This window comes from Nomascus leucogenys, chromosome 13 (genome assembly GCF_006542625.1).
Source record: "Nomascus leucogenys isolate Asia chromosome 13, Asia_NLE_v1, whole genome shotgun sequence".
In the NCBI taxonomy this organism is placed as follows: Eukaryota; Metazoa; Chordata; class Mammalia; order Primates; family Hylobatidae; genus Nomascus; species Nomascus leucogenys.
The window spans coordinates 57,195,417-57,216,140 of record NC_044393.1 but is presented as its reverse complement, the minus strand read 5'-3'; the positions used below and the strand labels follow the sequence as shown (position 1 = coordinate 57,216,140).

General features: G+C 39.2%; 1 protein-coding gene across 2 annotated transcripts in view; it reads left to right on the top strand.

Annotated features, from left to right (window-relative positions):
• The first annotated feature begins 3,116 nt into the window (after positions 1–3,116).
• Positions 3,117–20,724, top strand: part of LAMB4 (laminin subunit beta 4) — a 96,062-nt gene continuing 78,454 nt past the window's right edge. For both annotated transcript variants that reach the window (XM_030825861.1, XM_030825862.1), the window contains exons 1-7: positions 3,117–3,150; positions 10,107–10,264; positions 14,323–14,458; positions 17,043–17,116; positions 18,470–18,658; positions 19,720–19,783; positions 20,264–20,478. In XM_030825861.1, the coding sequence (XP_030681721.1) occupies positions 3,117–3,150; positions 10,107–10,264; positions 14,323–14,458; positions 17,043–17,116; positions 18,470–18,658; positions 19,720–19,783; positions 20,264–20,478 (870 nt within the window). The remainder of the gene's footprint in view (positions 3,151–10,106; positions 10,265–14,322; positions 14,459–17,042; positions 17,117–18,469; positions 18,659–19,719; positions 19,784–20,263; positions 20,479–20,724) is intronic.

Sequence of the window (20,724 nt, the reverse complement as noted above, 5' to 3'; positions counted from 1 at the left end):
TACTGAAGTGTACAGGTAAAAATGATTAAGATGGTCAATTTTATGTAGGTGTATTTCTACCACAATTAAAAATAAATATTTCAAAAAGGAAGTCATTAAAAATATCTTCTCAAGTGATTCTCAGTTGCATCCAGGGCTGTGGCCTGCTAATCTAATGGAATTATTGGCAAGCTGTGTGATTCTGTCATTTATCTCTTCACATAGCAACTGTGATAATCCTTAACCAATTATCAATAAGGAAATGGTATCTCTTCTAGGGATCTGTTTCTGACTCCTCCCGCTGCTCCTTTGGGGCAGGTCATTTTTAAACCTGGCTGATGTACACTGGGAAGTCCAGTAGTCTTTGTACCATGACGTTTATTGTTGCTTGAAGAGAATTCCCATATGGACTCAAGAAATTTTCAGCAGTTCATTTTTATCATAGAAATGTGGTGAACTGTGATACTGAGGAAGCTTTGTTCCCCCAAATGCTCTGCAAAAGGCATTCCACTTGTTCTTTTACTCCTGCACTCAGCATTACAGTTCCACCTCCTATCTTTCTAAATCTGAGTCCTGGGAATTCAGCACTCTGCCTCACTCCCACCTGTCCAATGTAGGAAGAAATTAGCCCATGATTTGTAGCTGGAAACAGTCTTTTGCTTTGGACTCTGCCCTGTGAATAGGCTCTCCACTGGAGAGAAGCAGGAATGCTATGATATATCCTATGTAGCACTTTACCCCAGTAACTCAGAGCCTAGATCATTACAAGCCCTGAATCGTAGGCTATTCACAGAGATTGTCATCTCACTGAATTCAGTTTCTTTGGTTATAGAGAATCATATTTTCAAACTTTGCTAATAGTGCCCATTCTTATTAAATGACCAAAATGCCAATAATTTTACATTTCCGGACAGAATGAAGCACACGGGCAGTTCTAAATACAGGACAGCATCAGGATTAGATATTTCATTTATCAGAAGTGTATCTGGGTGGCTGAACAGAAGCCAAGCTCCTGACGTGCCTGTGAGAAAAAAGCAATAAGAAAGTACCACCTAGAAAAAGTGCCTGTGCAGGTTCAGGTGGCCTATACAGAATGGACCTTCCTATAGCTGCAACCTGGATTCTCCTATAGGTCTTCACGAGGTTTTGTATGAGGCCATTAGCCCAAGATTGCAGACTTTTCCAACAGGTAGAGCTCATTCTGATGGAGCTACAGTGGGAGGACTGTTTCTCAGTGAGTCACTTTCCAGATTGGACTTCCAAAGTGAAGCCTAGGCTTCATAAAGAGCCTGAATCACAGAATGGGATATTTGCCTAAAATCAGGCATTGCAAAACACCCTAAAAAGACTTCATAGGGAGGCTGACATTTGGGCTTAGGAGGGTGACATTCAAGGCAAGCAAAACAGCATGCGAAGAAGGTTCAGAAAACAAACTGGAGTGCTAAGGCTGGAGCGCAGGGACTGTGCACGTGCAGGGACTGGGAATATGAGAATAGGAGGGTAAAGGATTCACCAGGAAAAGCCTCGAAGGTAGAATGTGAAAAAATAGTCTCACTTGAAAATACATGAAAGAGGTTTTATATTTCCTACTATTCAAATAAATCATAATGAGGTTTTTTTGGTTTGTTTTTGTTTTTGTTTTTTGTTTTTGCTTTTTAAACTGACAGATATTTAAAAATAATACTCCATATTGGTAAGGGCTCATGTTAGCAGTTCTCACAGGCTGGTTATAAGAGTGTAAATTGGAACAAACTTTCTGCATGGTAGTTTGACAGTGACATCAAAAGCTTTATACACACATATATGTATGTATATTTGTATATATGCGTGTGTGTGTGTATATACAATCTTTGTATACATATATGGTTATATGCACATACACATGTACTCTTTGGCTCATTATTTCTGCTCCATTTACTATATCCTAGTGAATAAGGCTATAAACAAAGATTTAGCAGAAATATTTATAACAGGAAAATATTATAAACCAAGTACACATCAACCAATAGGAATTCATTAAATCAATTCTAGTTTCTACATTCAGACTAATACTATGCAGTAATTAAAAGTACTGGTGTCCATCTTACAACACAGTGAGATTCCATCTCTACAAAAAATAAAAATTAGCTGGATATGCTGGCACATGCCTGTAGTCTCTGCACTGGGGAGGCTGAGGTGGGAGAATCAGCTTGAATCGAGGAGGCTGAGGCTTCAGTGGGTCACCATTGCACCACTGTACTCCAGCCTGGGCAACAGACTGAGACACTCTCTTAAAAAAAGAAAAAAAAAAAATTAAAAATTTTACCTTCTTTTCTCCAGACCCACTGAAGTGTATATATACTCCACTCTGGATCAGAACTCTCTTCAATGGTAACTTGGGGATGGAGGGAGGCCTCTCTCTCAAGGGCCATGGCCAAATCTACAAAGAAGAAAACCACAAGTTTGCTTTATAGGAGACTCCAGGTGATCTTAATCTTGATAAAATATCACTAATTAATAGTGCATTTGTGAGTACAGAAAGATGACCAGAAAGTATTGATCGAAATAAGAAAACAGTGTGATATTATTTTTGAAAATTATTTGTGCAAGGAAAAAGTATGGAAGAAAAGGCTCTTGAGAGAGGGGCCTCCCTCCATCCCCAGTGTCTTGCTCTGTTGCCCACGCTGGAGTGCAATGGCGCAATCATGGCCCACTGGGGGTAGTATTATAGGTGATATTTTTCTTCATTTTTCCTGTCTGAATATTCTACTTTTTCTATAATAAGTATGTATTAACTGTGTAATTTTTAGAAGAAAAAGTTTCTAAATAAGAATGGGCAAAAAGTAGGTTAAAATTAAAATATGCAAAGGAAATTATATTTGTTTCCTCTTATTTCCCACAAACAATTGAATTCTGTGATTTCAAAAAATGGCAAACATTAATAGCAAACAAATATTTGTTAAAATGTTTATGCACTCTTATTTTTTGAGGATCTGGACGGTGTGGATATTTCGTATGTCTAAAGCATAAGAACCATTCAATAATTCTGAGCACTTTTACATAACATGTGATGATGGCAATTATTTCTTCTATCAGTGATTGACTTTAACCTTTTTTTAACCCAGCAGAATTGAATTTAATCATCTCCTGACAAAAGAATGCAATTTCAACTGACCCTTTTTTTGCACCTTGGTGAGTATTCGTTGTCAAAATCTATTTACTGCTTGTATTGTCCTAAAATATTTAGTGGAAATAGTTTCTAAACATATTTACTTCTTTCTTCTATAGTGCTGTATACTTGTGTAGCTATTCTGTTGTTGTTGTGTAATTGTGTCAACCAACTGAAAAGTTCCACTCCAACATGTTTAGTATCCACATATTTCTATCACTTTTTAATGGAATGTTATCTTCAGATAAGTAAAGTAAAATGTTAAAGAACAGAGAATAGTTTCAGTGTCTTAATTTACAAACACAATGCATCTAATTTTTTAATAGCTATGCTTTCAATGTAACACTTGTCCCAGCAATGAGGTCTTGTGAAGAAGTTGGAGGCAAAATTCCCTCTTCTAAGTAAGCATCAGCTCTAAGCTAAAAGGCCAAATTCTCCATGCTCCCGCTGTCTTTAATAAGCTGAGAATAATTTGCATTAATCATAGAGAAGATGTTTCCAACAATTACTCTCTTTGATATGACTTTTCTACATCGAAAACAGGCCTGCCTTTGGTTACTGAGTACTAACTAAATTGCTTAGAATCTTCACTTCAAAAATTTATGCTGAATTTCTTCATGACAACAAACCTTCAGAATCTCACCTTTTTTTTTTCTTCACAATTTTCCAACCCTGAGGTAATTTTCCAGTTAGATTTGCTGGTAGTGGTCCAGATGGTAAGCACTCATTTGTTCTCTGTTGAAAATCCCCTGCCTTGGAGAGGTGAGCCACAGCCCAGTGGGAACAGAAACTTGTCGTTCATCTGGAGCCCTCAGTTCATCCTCCGCATCCCAGGACTGGTCTCATTCAGAAAAATAGTTATTTTAACCTGCACCTGCCTTACATATTCTCTTTGAAACTAAACCAATATCCAAAATCAGAAGGGACCACTGAGGATCACTCTACCTTCTCCCCAGCCTTTGTATAGAATATCTTACTCACATCTTACAAAATTCTAAACTGATCCACGGTTGTGGAGAGAGCCTTCCTCAATTAGGGGATTCTTCTCTCTGGAGAAGGAATCTTCTAAACTAAATTAGCTTGGGCAGAAAAGACCTCACTGCAATCAATCGTACATTTCTAAATGTAAGCTTGCCCTGACCTAAACCAAACCTCTTGAGTTGCCAATGGTCAAACTCCCAAGCAGGTTAGCTACATATTTCAGCTTGGAAATTTTCCCATTGATAGTTTGAACATAGACACTTACATAAATACTGCAGCCTATTTAAACACTTAGTTTTGCCTTCTGACTGAGCAATATAAGGAGAAATAATCATAAAAAGTGCACTGCCCTGTAGGTTTTAGGAACTTCACGAAAAGTGCAAACCTTATCTACATACGTTCTTTTTTTTTTTTTTTTAAGACAGAGTTTCATTCTTGTCACCCAGGCTGGAGTGCAATGTTGCGATCTCAGCTCACTGCAACCTCCACCTCCTGGGTTCAAGCAATTCTCCTGCCTCAGCCTCCCGAGTAGCTGGGATTACAGGTGCTCCCACCATGCCCAGCTAATTTTTTGTATTTTTAGTAGAGAGAGCGTTTTGCCATATTGGCCAGGCTGGTCTTGAACTCCTGACCTCAGGTGATCCACCCACCTCAGCCTCCCAAAGTGCTGGGATTACAGGTGTGAGCCACCATGCCCGGCCGCATTCTTGATACTTTTTCTCACCCATTATAATCTGCATGAACATATAAACGTGTGTTTACATCCTCTAAAGCTCTGATGTGAACTCTAAAGTGTGAGAAAGCATCTCATGTGTTTGAGAAAATTATGACAACATGCAGAAATCCTAGAGAAATTATATAGTAACAGTAATTTCTATAAACAATTCTTTACAGAAAATTTACTGTATATTTTCCTGAAATGACCAGATCTCCTAAATTCATTTTGGAATTTCATAACATTCATAAAATTCATAACATTCTATCTTCAGGTTCTATCTTCAGGTTGCGTCATTTTTTAGGAACGTGTTGATTGTCAAAACACATAAACATGTTTATTTTCTGAATTAATTCCAACCCGTTGCTAATGTGATTTGGCATTTGGAAACTTCATCCCAGGAATGATATTGCTTAGTCTATGTTCAGGCATGAAACTTTAACTACTTACATTTCTAGACACTTTTTGCCAAATATTTTAGACAAGAAGTTCATATTTGCACTTATTATTACAGGAATAATAGTTCAATTTCCCTAAGTCCTGGAATATATGTTCTGAAAAAAAATTTCTGATGAAAACAAGTTTGGCCAAGTCAGGTTATAAAAACATGTTAAATCTCTAAGGCAACAATTCCAATTAAAAAAAATCCGGGATGGAACTTGTCTAAAAGAATAAATCCCTGGAAGGGGGAAGTCTTCTTTTATTCACATGTAACATCAATGGAAATGCTATACCTGATATTATCCTTAAAAATCTTTTGTGTATTGGAGTTCAAACTTCTGAATAGCTATTTATCCTAGATACCAATTCCGGAAAACAAACAAACAAAATATGAATGTGGGTTGCTGGTTAAATAAAAGTCCACATTAACCATTTATTATACCACAAAACAGCAGGTGTCCGATGGAGCTAGCTTTCTTCACATAGCTATCTCACAGAAAGAGAAAGAAATGTGCCCTTGCCTTAGAATAATAATCTTTACATTGAGACTGCGAATAGAAAATTTCCTGTTCAAAGTGTCATTTAGTAACTTGTGTAGGTGGAGACATTATCATATTCTTAGCTGTAGAACTTATGATCCATGTCTGTTTCATGCCTAATAATACAAAATGACCAGATTAATAGTTCATGTGAATAATGTTTAAGTAAGAGCAGTAACATGGTTTTTTCAATAACCATATAGGCTATTTTGGAGGTCAAACTAAAGGAAAGAAAGCCATTAAATATAAAACAAGTTCATGAAAAGATTATTATATTTTTAAAATGGAGAAAACTGAGAAGAAACCAAGCTGATTTCACTGTATGGTTATTATTTTTTATTATAGGCCCATCCCTGTCACTCCTGTCTACTGAAATAAGGCTTGGCGTAAATTTTAATGTCTCAAGGATAAAGTGTATAAGAGCAGCTAGAACATGTCACATGTGTATTTTTAGAGTCTAGGATTTGCTTGATTTACCATCCAGAGGCTGATGGGGGTTGGGGATTGTTTGTCTCTTTGACTTTTTATTTTGAGATAATTGTAAGGTCACACACAGCTGTAAGAAATAACACAGAGAGAGACCATATACCCTTCACCCAATTTCTCTCAGTTGTAGCATCTTATATAACTATAGCACAATATCACAACCAGGAAATCAACACTGATGTCATTCACAGGCCTTATTCAGATTTCACCAGTTATACATGTACTCATGTGCGTGTATTTGAGTCTATTCCATTTTATCACCATATAGATTTATGTGCCCATCACCACAGTCAAGATACGGAAGAGTTCCACCACCTCAAGGATCCCTAGTACACCCTTTTATAGCCACATCCACCTCCCTCCCTCCCTGCCTTCCTAACCACTGACAACCACTAATCTGTTTATCTCTATAATTTTGTCATTCAGTAATGTGATACAAATAGAATTATGCAGTACATAACCTTTTTTCACTCCGCGCAATTCCTTTCAGATCCATCCAAGTTGTTGCTCGTATCAGTGGTTCACTACTTTTTTTTGCTAGGTTCCATGGTACAGATGTACCACACTTGGTTTAACCCTTTACCAAATGAAGGACATTGGGTTGTTTCCAGTTTTTTATTATTACAGATAAAGATGCTGTGGACATTTGTATAGGGTTTTTGTGTGAATATAAGTTGTAATTTCTCTGCGATAAATACTCAAGAGTTCCCTTGCTGAGTTGCATGATTAGCACCTGCTTAGTTTTGTAAGAAATTACCATATTCTTCCTAGGAGTGCCCATACCGTTCTTCATTCCCACCAGCAAGGTATGCGGGATCTTCACATCCTTTCTAGCATCTGGTGTTATCACTATTTTAATCTTTGCTATTCTGATCAGTGTGTAGTGATATCTCATTGTGATTTGATTTGCATTTCCCCAGTGGCTAATGATGTTGAACCTCTTTTTATGTGTTTATTTGCCATCTGTGTATCTTCTTCACTGAAGTGTTCTGTTCATCTCACTTGCCATTTGCTCATTTGATTGGTTTTTTTAATGTTGAGTTTTGAAAGCTCTTATTAAATTGTAAGTACAAGAGCTTTGTTGGATATGTGGTTTGCAAGTATTTTCTCTTACTCCATAGTTTGCCTTTTCACTTCTTCACAAGGTCTTTCTCAGAGCAAAAGTTTTTAATTTTGACACGGTCCAATTTTCTAAATTCTCCTTTTATGGATCATGTTTTTTTTTTTGGCAATTCTAAAAATTATTCACCTAGCTCAAAATGCCAGATTTTCTCCTATGGTTTATATGAGTTTCATAGCTCTATAGTTTCACATTTTACATTTAAGTCTATGCTCAATTTTTAATTAATATGAGGTGTGAGGTTTGCTTGCAGTTCATTTTTTCTTTTTCTTTTTTTGGCTGTGGATCCAATTGTTCCAGCACCATTTATTGAAAAGACTGTTCTTCCTCCATTGAGTTGCATTTGGACCTCAAAAATCAGTAGGACATATTTTTGTTGGTCTATTTCTGGGTTCTCTATTCTGTTCCATTGATCTAGGTGTCTATTCCTCTGCCAAAAATCGCAGTCTCTTCTTTATGATAGCTATATAGTAAGCCTTCATACTGAATAGAGCTATTCCTTCACCTTTATTTTCCTTTTTCAAAATGTTTTAGCCATTCTAGGTCCTCTGCCCATCCATCTAGAGGCCAGTTTACATCTGCAAAATTATCACTATCATTTTGAATTGCAATAAGGAGAAAACTAGTGCTTAGATTTGGCCTCCAGAATCAAACAGGATTTTAATGCTTTAATTGAATTAACAATAAAATGATATTGTCCTTTTCATATATAGTTTTTGAAAGAAAAAATAAAACTATTTCTATAAGTGTCAGAGGCATGTGAACCAGAACAACTCCATCTTGAATAGGAGCTGGGTAAAATGAGGCTGAAACCTACTGGGCTGCATTCCCGGATGGTTAAGACATTCTCAGTCACAGGATGAAATAGGAGGTCAGCACAAGATACAGGTCATAGAGACCTTGCTGGTAAAACAGGTTGCAGTAAAGAAGCTGGCCAAAACCCACCAAAACCAAGATGGCCACGACAGTGACTGCTGGTTGTCCTCACTACTGCACTCCCATCCGTGCCATGACAGTTTACAAATGCCATGGCAACATCAGGAAGTTACCCTACATGGTCTAAAAGGGGAAGACATGAGTAATCCACCCCTTGTTTAGAATATCATCGAGAAATAACTGTAAAATGGGCAACCAGCAGCCCTCGGGGCTGCTCAATGGAGTAGCCATTCTCTTATTCCTTTACTTTCCTGATAAACTTGCTTTCACTTTACCTTATGGACTCGCCCTGAATTCTTTCTTGTGTGAGGTTCAAGAACCCTCACTTGGGGTCTGGGTCGGGACCCCTTTCCTGTAACATAAGTAACTACGCACAAAATACAGTAGACACTCATTATATGTACTTTAACTTAGTGTGTTAACTTCAGATCTTAACCCCCAGAAAGATTCCACTTTGTTTTATTCAATCTTCCCAACAATTAACAAATCCGTTAATAAATTATTGCTTACCAAAGTGTATTAGATAAGATGATGGAAGAAACCCTGCAGGAAAGAACTATTTCAGATGACCCTACTTGCCCCTCATGCCCATATAGATGTTTAACAGTTATCTTAACTTGGAATGATTGGAATCCTTGCTCATTTGCATGTAGAGTTTCATTTGTTTCCTTCTTTATCTAACTTGATAGTTCTCAAACGTTACGTTAGGATTTGTCTGCACAAAACCATGTATGCTGTACTATATAGGTAATTTATGAAATTTTCCAGAATAATTTGATTATATGGATTGATAATTCCTGAGATTTAACTTTAAATTCAATCTCTAAGTAAGACATGTTGACCTCCCCACTTCCAAAATGATAGGATTGTTTTTGGTGTTGCTTTTGAGATAGGGTCTTGCTCTGTCACTCAGGCTGGATTGCAATGGCACCATTATAGCTCACTATAGACTTGAATTCCTGGGCTCAAGCAATCCTCCCGCCTCAGCTTCCTGAATAGCTGGGACTACAAGCATGCACCACCATGCCTGGCTAATTTCTTTTAATTTTTTTGTGGAGATGGGAGTCTCACTATATTGAGGAGGCTGGTCTTGAGCTCCCGGCCTCAAGCACTTCTCTCACCTCAGTCTCCCAAGTGCTGAGATGTACAGGCATGAGCCAGTGCACCTGGCAAAATTCATAGGGTTTTTAAGACTGGAAGACACTTAAACAAAATTGAGTTCAGGGTTTCCCAAGTGTTTTCCTAGTATTGCACAAAATGTTAACCTGATTTGAATAAAAAATGCCTTCCATGGTTAAATAAATTTGGGAAATGCTAGACTAAACAACTTTAAAGAGTTTTGTTTTGTTCGTTTTATTTTCATGGAAGCATCTCTTGGACTTTCATATGCGAGTGTCCATTGTAAATAAGAGAGGGATACAGAATGCAGTATCTTTCAAGTGTATTGTTCTCGGCATCTCTTTTTGATGGAGAATCCTGCTGATATGGAGTTCAGTTCAACACATTTTAGAAGTATTTATCTTTAATCCAAATCTGTATTTTGAAATACAGATTTCAAAACATTCAAAGAGTTATTACACCTCATGCCACCCAGCAAGCAAAGTAGGGACCATTTGTCATCTATTAATAAACTTAAAAGTCTGATACATCTTTGGCCAATGTTAAATAAATACATAACTTTCCCCCTTAACCAGTCATTTCTGCAGGCCCTGTGCTATGCTCAGACTGCCTTCCATATAAGCTATTTCTGTTGTGTTCAAGGGTGGCTCAGTTACTCAAAAGCTCAAGATGACTGCAACAGGGGTGCCTGTCATCCCACCACTGGCGATCTCCTGGTGGGCAGGAACACGCAGCTTACGGCTTCTTCTACCTGTGGGCTGAGCAGAGCCCAGAAATACTGCATCCTCAGTTACCTGGAGGTGGGTTGGCTCTTTGTTTATTTGCTGGGACATTATTTAATCAATGATGTAGATTTTTTCCAGGTACACCTGGGGCTACTCAGACATTAAAGGAGACAACATTCCTTCCTAAACAATGGAGACACTGGTGCAGTTGTCCCTCAGTATCCACGGGGCATGGATGCCAGGACCCTTTCCCCCAACACCGAAATCCATGGATGCTCAAGTCCCTGATCTAAAATGGCATAGTATTTACATGTAACCTACCTATATCCTCCCATGTACTTTAAATAATCTCTAGATTACTTGTAATACCTAAAATAATGTAAATGTTATGTAAATAATTATTATACTACATCTTAAAATTTTTGTTCTTTTTATTGTTATATTGTTATTTATCTTATTTTTATTTCATTAGGGACAGGGGTCTCACTCTGTTGCCCAGGCTGGAGTGTACCTCAGCCTCTGAAGCAGCTAAAAATACAGGCATGCACCACCACACCTGGCTAATTTTAATTTTGTCTTTTTAGAGACAGGGTCTCACTGTGTTGCCCAGGCTGGTCTCAAACTCCTGGCCTCAAGCAATCTTCCCACCTCAGCCTCCTGAGTTGCTGGGATTACAGGCTAAGCCACTGGGCCTACCCTGTTGTTGTTTTATTGTTGTTATTTTTTCCCAAATATTTTCAATCCTTGGTTGGTTGAGTCCACAAATATGGAACTTGCAGATACAGAGAGCCAACTCTCATAGAATTCAAAGTCCAGGAAACCTTAACTAATCAAAAATAAGGAAGATTTGCTTAATTTCCATTTCCTGTTACCTTCAGAATGAGACATAAAAGTCTTTTTGGTTAGTCTTTGTAGGGAATTGCTTTAAAATTTACTAGTCTACTTGGCTACCTTAGCCACTCCCATAGAGGAAACCTAATTGACTCATTTAATGAAGTTTAAAGATTCATCAGGGCCTGCTGCCATTATGCTGAACATGAGTCCTCATTGCTCTGCCTTGAGATGGAAGAGGTGTAGAACTTTGAATTGATTGTACACCAACATAATACCACTTGGAAGTTATACTGTCTAAAAATCATAAATTCCCAATGTGAACATATTTTTATGCCTTTTCCCCTTAAAGACCAGTTTTATAAAAGGATAAGTGGCTTTTCAGGTTTCTTTTCCTCTCCATGTACTGGCAACAGAACAAGCATCCAAGGTCATCTGAGTATCGTCCCTACCGAAAACCCTGAGGTAATCACGTCCACCCCTTAAATGAGAGGATGTGCAGGAAGGAAGTTGGACATAAGCCTAATGTTAGTGCTCCAGGCTTTTCCATGTATTGTTCACTTAAAGCAACTGTTTAAGTCTCTGGGAAATGCTTTGTATTCAAATTGGTTTCTAGTAAAAGGTGACTATTATAAATAAGTGGAGACAATAGTTGGGTGCATATAACTGTTCTAAGTTTGGGAAGTATTTGTGTAAGAAAGCAAATTCTCTACATGTGCAAGGAAATTACATGGTGGAAGTTCTGCCCAACTCTAGGCCAGGTGACTACTAAGTCCAGGTGCTCTGGACAAAGAAGTGGTTCTCAACTCTTTATTTTTTAGATAGGGTCTCACTCTGTCACCCAGGCTGGCATGCAGTAGCATGATCACAGCTCACTGCAGCCCCAACCTCCCAGGTTCAGGTGATCCTCCCACCTCAGCCTCCCAAGTAGCGGAGGCTACTCCACCTACTGGTGGAGTAGGCAAGCACCACCATGCCCTGTTAATTTTTGGTATTTTTATAGAGACCAGCCCTACTATGTTGCCCAAGCTGGTCTCCAACTCTTGGGCTAAAGTGATCCGCCTGCCTCAGCCTCCCAAATGCTGGAATTACAGGCATGAGTCACCTCCACTTTCCAATATGAGCACCACCCATCTTGTTCTCCCACTGGCATTTGCTTACTGTTGCCTGAGCCAACATACTCTGATGATAATTAGAAATTGGTGTTCTTATATCTCAAAGTTATACCACCAAACATAGAAGTAACTCCAACTGTGGAGGCTGCTTTTGTCTAGAGAATGACAGAAATCTTAGAAAGCTTAGAGCTGGAAAAGACCTCAAAATATTTCAGGCTGACAAAGTGTATTACAGAAGGGGCTACATCCACTGGTCTAGACAAACATTCACGCAGCATGGAGGATGATTTTTTCCCATCTGTTATCTAAGAAAGAGCTACCAAGCAAAACATTTTGTTCAGAAGCTTCCAGTCAACATTGACCTATTATCCAAGATGGAACTCACATTTAGTGGCCACAACTAAGCATCCTCTGAAGCCAGCGTCATCAAAGATTATACTTCTAAAATGTTAACCAAAAAATGGTCCACAAGCCCTGAAGTTAAACATTTTCTCAAGTGATTTCCATAGTATTATTGGAAATTATTTGAAGACCATCACTTTTGATAGAATCACAAAGCTTCTACTGGTCACTGGGATGAGCCTACTCCTATGTAAAATTTGTTTAGATCCATTTTGCCTTAATTTTCAAAAGGCATTTTGGCTTTCTTCAACAATAAGGCCTATAGTGACCAATGATGCCAAGATACACTGATTATATGAATCTCTTGAAGGGTTGATTTGTTTTGACAGACTGTAGCTGAAATAATCATTAAAATCATCCTGCATTTAATAAATTTTACTGAACATCTACTATGTACCACACACTATTCTAGGTAATGGGGATACAGCAATAAACAAAACCAAGTCCTTGCCTCATTCAGTTTTTATTCTTATTATAGAGACAGACAATAAACCAACAACTGTATCATATAGCCTCAAGTAGTGATAAGGGCTTAGGAAATATATAAAGCAGGACAAAAAATAGAGAGTGGCAGAGGGCCATGGGGGTGAAAAGATCGTGGCATTTTAATAGGGTAGCCAGGGAAAGGCTCTTTGAAATGAAGGCGTTCGAACAGAAACCTGAAAGAAGGGAAGGAGCAAGAGATAAGACTAGCTGGAAGAACAACTTGAACTCTTCTGACTCTAAGTGCTTAAAAAATAGCAAGAAGCATGTGTAGCCAGAGTCAAGAGAGTGAAAAGCCAAGCAGACATAAAGGCAAAGAGGTGGCCCTGGCCAGATCATGTTGGGCCTTTTGAGCCATGGTTAGGATATACAAACAACATGCACTGAGTGCCACCAGCTGAGCACCTATGCTGTTGTAGGCAATTTCCAGCGCAGAAGGTTATAATGATCAGCCCCCGCTTCCCAGAAGCTTTGCAAAAGAGCTCCTTCAGAGTCCTCTGAGTATTAGCCAGGAATGACTGCAGGCCACTGACAGTGCTTTGGAAATCCTTTTAGAGCCCCTTAGGAGTTTCAAGTATAGCTGCAAGTAGATCCATTAAATTAAGCAAACTCGAAGGCCAGGCTTTGCTGTTGTAACCTTCAAAAATCCATCCTAAGCAGGCCGGGGACGGTGGCTCACACCTGTAATCCCAACACTTTGGGAGGCCAAAGCAGGCAGATCACTTGAGGCCAAGAGTTCAAGACCCAGCCTGGCCAACATGGTGAAAACCTGTCTCTAATAAAAATACAAAAAAATAGCTGGGTGTGGTGGTGCATGCCTGTAATCCCAGCTCCTCAGGAGACTGACGCACAAGAATCTCTTGAAGCCAGGAGACTGCAACACTGCGCTCCAGCCTCAGTGACAGAGTGAGACTCTGTCTCAAAAAAAAAAATCCTAAGCAAAACTAGTTCCACTTCACAAAGACCTTCTAAGAGGTCTATTTCTAATTTTTTATTTCTTCATGTTAGTTGTGTACAGTTTAAAATAACTTCCAGATCCTCTGTCTCTTATATGACAGAAAATTAGTTTTGCATAAATTTGCATTTTTATTCCAAATGTATAAATTTATAAAATTTTAGTTCATAGTTTATTGTTGTACTTAGGCACCTATTGATAGGCATTTTGATGTCTTGTTATTTCCTCTGCTTTTTATTTTTAGCCTGTTTGGAAGACAAATATAGTAAGTACAGCTTGCCTTTAATTTAGCCCAAAAATATGTAATTCCAATTTTTATTTTTAATTTTAATGATGGTGTTTTCCAGGGGGAACAAAAATGCTTCATCTGTGACTCTAGATTTCCATATGATCCGTATGCCCAACCCAACAGCCACACCATTGAGAATGTCATTGTAAGTTTTGAACCAGACAGAGAAAAGAAATGGTGGCAATCTGAAAATGGTATGATTTAAGTTCCTTTCCAGTTGTTTATTTCTTCAATATTTTAATATGACATCCTCTTCCTTGTATGGTTTTAATAATGTCACAGCAAAGTGTTATATTGGAATGGAACCGTATCCTCCAAGATTGTAGAGACCTATATAAGAATACAATTTATTTTCATTTTAACAAGAATACTTTCCTTTACAGGAAAATCAAAGTGTATTTTAAGCACATAACTCAGAATGTTTCACTCTTTCCATGTGGAAGAAAATATCTCTGCATCCTTTTGTTCTTTGTAAAAAAATAAGAAGAAGGTTTATGAAGTGTTGGTAAATTAAGCCTAATACAAAACACTGATGTAAACTGAATGAATAATGCCAGGCGAAGTCTGAGAGTCAGCACCAAGTGCTTTTTCCTTCAACACATGAAGGGAAAGAGAAAAAGAACACTTTGCTTCTTACTGTAAGCCAAAGTAAAATCTCTGAATTGAAAGGATAGCTGGCTATGGACTGAAGTTCTTTCCTTCCTGGATGTATGCCTTTCTCTCTTTGTGAACAATTGTGATATTAAGCCTACATTGGCACTGACCATCCAGATTCCTAGATGCTCACTATAAATGTGGACCTGATCAGGGATCCTCTTGTCCCACCCCCAGCCATGGGCCTCGTGTGCCCAAATGTATGTCCCTCCAGGTCGGACTTCCCTAATGCAGGCTTGTCTATTCTTGATAACCCTTCTTTAACACTAATCTGGAACCTTTCAGTTTTCCTTAACCTCCACAAGATGATTTCATTCACTACATTGCTATGTGTTGCACTTCGGACAATAATTCCTCTATTCTCTGCAAACTCCTGAATGTATTTCCTTTAGGAGATTTTAGACCATTAGAAGGGAGTGTGGGAATAATCATATAATATATAAGATAGTTTAGGGCAAGCATAATATGAGGTTGTTTTATTTATGTCATTCACTTGACCAATGATTGACTGTGTCTACTAAATGCCATTTCATTTTGGATCCTAGTTATTGATCTCCAGCTGGACTCTCCTTAATGAATGTGAGGTGTTTTTCCCACAGCCACCTGTCCTCCTGATGAATGGTGCCATTTTTGCTTAATGGCTGTTTTGATCCCCGCATCTAACATTTGTTCCACATCTCCTCACAAAGGGAATGTCACTCTGTCCAAGCCAATGACATAGAGCAAGGATTCTCAACCAAGCACCTTAGAGAAAGGGACAGATCTCTTTCCTAGAAAGGGTTAGGACCCTTGACACTCAACCTGCAATGTGGCTGCCCACTCAGCAGCAAACACGTACCTAAGCTTTTCACCCTAGAACTCTAGGCTGAACCCCGATTCACTGTAGTCCAGTCACTGTCGTCTGGAGCCATACTGTCCTGTGTGAGCACTTGAAATGTGTCTAATCCAAATTGAGACGGGCTGGAAGTGTAAAAACATCCCAGACTTCTAACACATAGTTTTGGGAGAAAATGTATAATAAAGAATCACTAATTTTCTGGCAGGGTACAGTGGCTCACACCTGTAATCCCAGCGCTTTGGGAGGCCAAGATAGGTAGATCACTTGAACTCAGGAGTTTAAGACCAGCCTGGCCAACATGGCAAAACCCTGTCTCTACTAAAAATACAAAAATTAGCCAGGCATGGTGGAGCAAGCCTGTAGTCCCAGCTACTCAGGAGGCTGAGGCACTAGAATCCCCTGACCCGGGAGGCAGAGGTTGCAGTGAGCCAAGATCCTGCCACTGCACTCCAGCCTGGGGGACAGAGCGAGACTCTGTCTTTAAAAAAATCACGAATTTTAAAAATATTGATTGTATGTCAAAATAACCTTTAAATATGTTCGTTTAAGTATATTATTACAAACAAATTTACCTGTTTACCTTTTTTAATGTGGCCGCTAGAAAATTTGAAATTACATACATGTCTCATATTCTATTTCTGTTGGACAGTGCTGTTCTAGAGAGATCTGGGCTTCTTTTGTGTCCAGGTTAGGGCTGATACCCCACATCTGTGCTAGAGATGGATCATAACTAGCTCAGTGCAAAACCCTGGCCAGGGTACCTCTGCCACCACCTCAGCCACAGAGGAGCCCACAGGTCCCCACTCCAAGAGGAATATTCCAAGTTGTGTTATATGCCAGGTGACAATGGAATTCTAGTTCAAATGACTGTTAGCAGCTCTTGAAAGAAACGGGCACATTGGTTTTTACCATCCTCTGGCTAGCTAGCGGATGTTTATGTGTAGTCAAGATTTCAGTACAAGGAAATGAACTCTCTCTCTCTCTTTCCACCGAGGGCAAATGTCCTGAAACTCCCTTGGTCGTATGTAATGCTGCCACATAGTGGCCATGTGTGTGTTGCCACTAAAACACAGATGTGGGCACAGTCAGGGTGAAACCTATCCTGCTCTGCACACCTCCTGGGCTTGGAGTGGCACGGGATACCACTCCAACAGACTGGGAAGAGTGATCATAAGCCTTGTGGCATCAAAAAGTTTTTATTACAGATAAGCCACAGTGGGGAATTAACATGATAAGCAGGAGTCTCTCAAAATCACTAATTTTCTTCTCTCTGGATTCTTCCTTAGGTCTTGATCATGTCAGCATCAGACTGGACTTAGAGGCATTATTTCGGTTCAGCCACCTTATCTTGACCTTTAAGGTACAGACGAATAGGCCTGCTGCCCCTCTTTTATCTATTCCCCAAATGCTCAGTGTTTATCTGGAATTTCACTGCCTTGCTTCCTTGCAGTGAACAAAAACAGAATAAGTTTAGACTTGGCCTTTGCCACCTGAGCTTTGACTCTTACATGAAGAAAAAAAAAAACCACTTTTTAAAAATCAATGACCATGACTATATGATTTTTTAAAAAATTAGAAGACACAGAGAAAAGGAAAACTCCTAGTACTGAGGTGATAGGAACCACAAGAACTATAAAGATAATTTTTGGGAGTAAAGGGCAAGAACTGGAAATTATTTAGGTAAATATGGAAAGATTGTAATCAAGGGGAAAGAAAAATTAAAAGAGTCTTTACTAAGGTTAGTCAGATGCCAGAGAAAATCACTGTGCTATAGTGCTTCTTTAATCATTCAGGAAAATTCTAATTTTGATGTCAGACTTTATGCTCGTTTTGGTAAGAAAAAATGAATATGAAATTTTAAAAATGAAAAAAAAACACCAGTCTTTGTCTCCAAAGAACTCACAATCTAGTCACGGATGCAAACATATAAATATAATAGAAAATTATAATGCAAAGTAATAAGTACAGAATTAGTGGGATGATTGATTTAAAATGCTGGGGAATTTTAGAGGCTAAATCTGCTGTGGGGAACCAGGATAAACTTCATGGATAGGGTCTGAAGGATGTATAAGAGTTTGCCAGAGGAAAAGAATGCTTGGCAAAGAGAATCACAACAAATTGCTGTAAAATATTAACTACATTAGCTTTTCAATTTATATGCCATCTTTCTTCAATTAATAATTCACAAAGCCATAAACATCTTTACAATGTAATTAGATTATGAGGACAAAGTGTGTAATACTGTAACACTCATAAATACTGAAAAGAGACTGTGGTGTGTGTATTGTGTAGTAGATTTTAAAAGATAGACCTGGCCAGGAACAGTGACTCGCACCTATAATCCCAGCATTTTGGGAGGCTGAGGTGGGCGTTTGAGCCCAGGAGTTTGAGAACAGCCTGCGCAACATGGCAAAACTCTGGCTCTACAAAAAAATTATCTGGGCATGGTGGCATGCACCTGTAGTCCCAGCTACTCAGGAGGCTGAGGTGGGAGGATCACCTGGGCCTGGGAAGTTGAGGCTACAGTGAGCCGAGATCATGCCACTGCACTCCAGCCTGGGCAACAGAGTGAGATCCTGTCTCAAAAACAAAACAACAAAAAGATACACTTAAAGATTTTAAAAATGGAATTAGAAAATATAAATATTCAATCTGAAGTTGATAATAAAACCTGCCTTTGTGAAATGTGCCAACTTTTACTCATTTTTCCTAGACTTTTCGGCCTGCTGCAATGTTAGTTGAACGTTCCACAGACTATGGACACACCTGGAAAGTGTTCAAATATTTTGCAAAAGACTGTGCCACTTCCTTTCCTAACATCACATCTGGCCAGGCCCAGGGAGTGGGAGACATTGTTTGTGACTCCAAATACTCGGATATTGAACCCTCAACAGGTGGAGAGGTAGCATTTCCTTCCTTGTATTTATTTTATATAAATTAAACTTTTAAAAAGTGTAATTAACTTAAATGAAAAACTTTCGATAGTGTTTAATGTAAGTTGGGCTGTTGCTTTTTTAAAAATGAAAGTGTCTAAATTGAAATGAGTCCCAAATAAATACTAAATATGTTTTTAGAAGCAATCCTGCACAAGAGTGCTCAGCTGAAGGTGGGCGTGGGATAAAACTTAAACTGGGCACCATGGCGCCAGGCACCCAGAAGAAGGAACACCCATTTCTAATGCTTGCAAAGGAGCCATGTAAGCTAGCAGCAGCCTGGTATTAGCTGTCTCATCCCCGTGCTCTGTAAACCACCACCCCAGGGGAATCTGCCAGGAACATCCCTCTGAGCAAAGCTGGTGCCTGGGAGAAGGTCGGAGTGAGTGGGATTGAACAGGAACTATTTTATCAGGTAGAGCAGAAAGAGTTAGTGGCAGAAGGCAGCTCCAGAATTCACCACCAAATCCAAATTGATCATGGCTTGCCAAATTGTCCGTCACTCCATCCCAACCCAGCATAAGTGCTCTCTTTGCCTTTTCTGCCTGTATGAATCACTTGTACATAAAGAGCCGGAAATGACTGATTAATACCTTTCATTTATTTCTGCTCTTGGTACTTCTATTCATATGGTAACCCAAATGATAATCTGTATCCTATGCCAGCTGGGAAGCAATGGCTCAGCCTTCTTGTAAGATCAGGGTCTCTTCTGTAAGAGTGCATTTCATGGTCGGGTGTGATGGCTCACATCTGTAATTCCAGCACTTTAGGAGGCTGAGGCAGGAGGATCACTTGAGCCTGGGAGTTTGAAACCAGCCTGGGCAACATAGGGAGAACCCCACCTCTACAAAAATCTTTAAAAATTAGCTGGGCATGGTGGTGCATGCCTGTGGTCTCAGCTACTTGGGAGGCTGAAGTGGTAAGATTGCTTGGGCCTGGGAGGTTTAAAAAAAAAAAAAAAAAAAAGACTGTATTTGACAATTACGTTTTCGGGTAATATACTATAAATTTATTTATGTTTGTTTTACAGGTTGTTTTAAAAGTTTTGGATCCCAGTTTTGAAATTGAAAACCTTTATAGCCCCTACATCCAAGGTATGAATTCTTTTATATTTTTCATATCAGCTTTAAAAAAATTTCACGTTTGGCATATTCCTTGTAATTGCTTTTCTTTTTTTTTTTTTTTCTTGAGATGGAGTCTTGCTCTGTCATCCAGGCTGGAGTGCAGTGGTGTGATCTCAGCTCTCTGCAACCTCCGCCTCCTGGGTTCAAGCAATTCTTGTGCCTTGGCCTCCTGAGTAACTGGGATTATAGGCATGCGCCACCATGCCCGGCTAATTTTTGTATTTTGTGTAGAGACGGGGTGTCGCCATGTTGCCCAGTCTGGTCTTGAACTCTTGAGCTCAAGGGATCCTCCTGCCTCGGCCACCCAAAGTGCTGGGATTACAGGCGCAAAACACCACACCGGGCCTGTAATCACTTTTCTATAGTATATTAAGTGTACATCAGTCAAGAGGAGTCCCTTGAACTGATGCACCTCAAATTCACTTTAATTCATTATTTTCCATTCTTTAGACCTTGTGACATTGACAAACCTGAGGATAAACTTTACCAAGCTCCACACCCTTGGGGATACTTTGCTTGGAAGGAGGCAAAATGATTCCCTTGATAAATACTACTATGCTCTGTACGAGATGATTGTTCGGGGAAGCTGCTTTTGCAACGGCCATGCTAGCGAATGTCGCCCTATGCAGAAGGTGTGGGGAGATGTTTTCAGCCCTCCTGGAATGGTGAGGTATTAATCCGAAAGAACAGTGGGCTGTCCTACCTGCCTGTCACTGTCCCGGTGCTATATATAGATGAGACACTCCACATGGAGATCAACAAATCTAAGTGCCGGTTTTATGCTGAGATGGGTACCATTCAACCTATCCTGATAGGCCACCTAGGGCCCTCCAGTTCCTCCAGCCACAGGTGCTTGTGGATTCTGCAGCATATGGACATCATTGAACTAGTGAGCAGAATTTATACTTTAG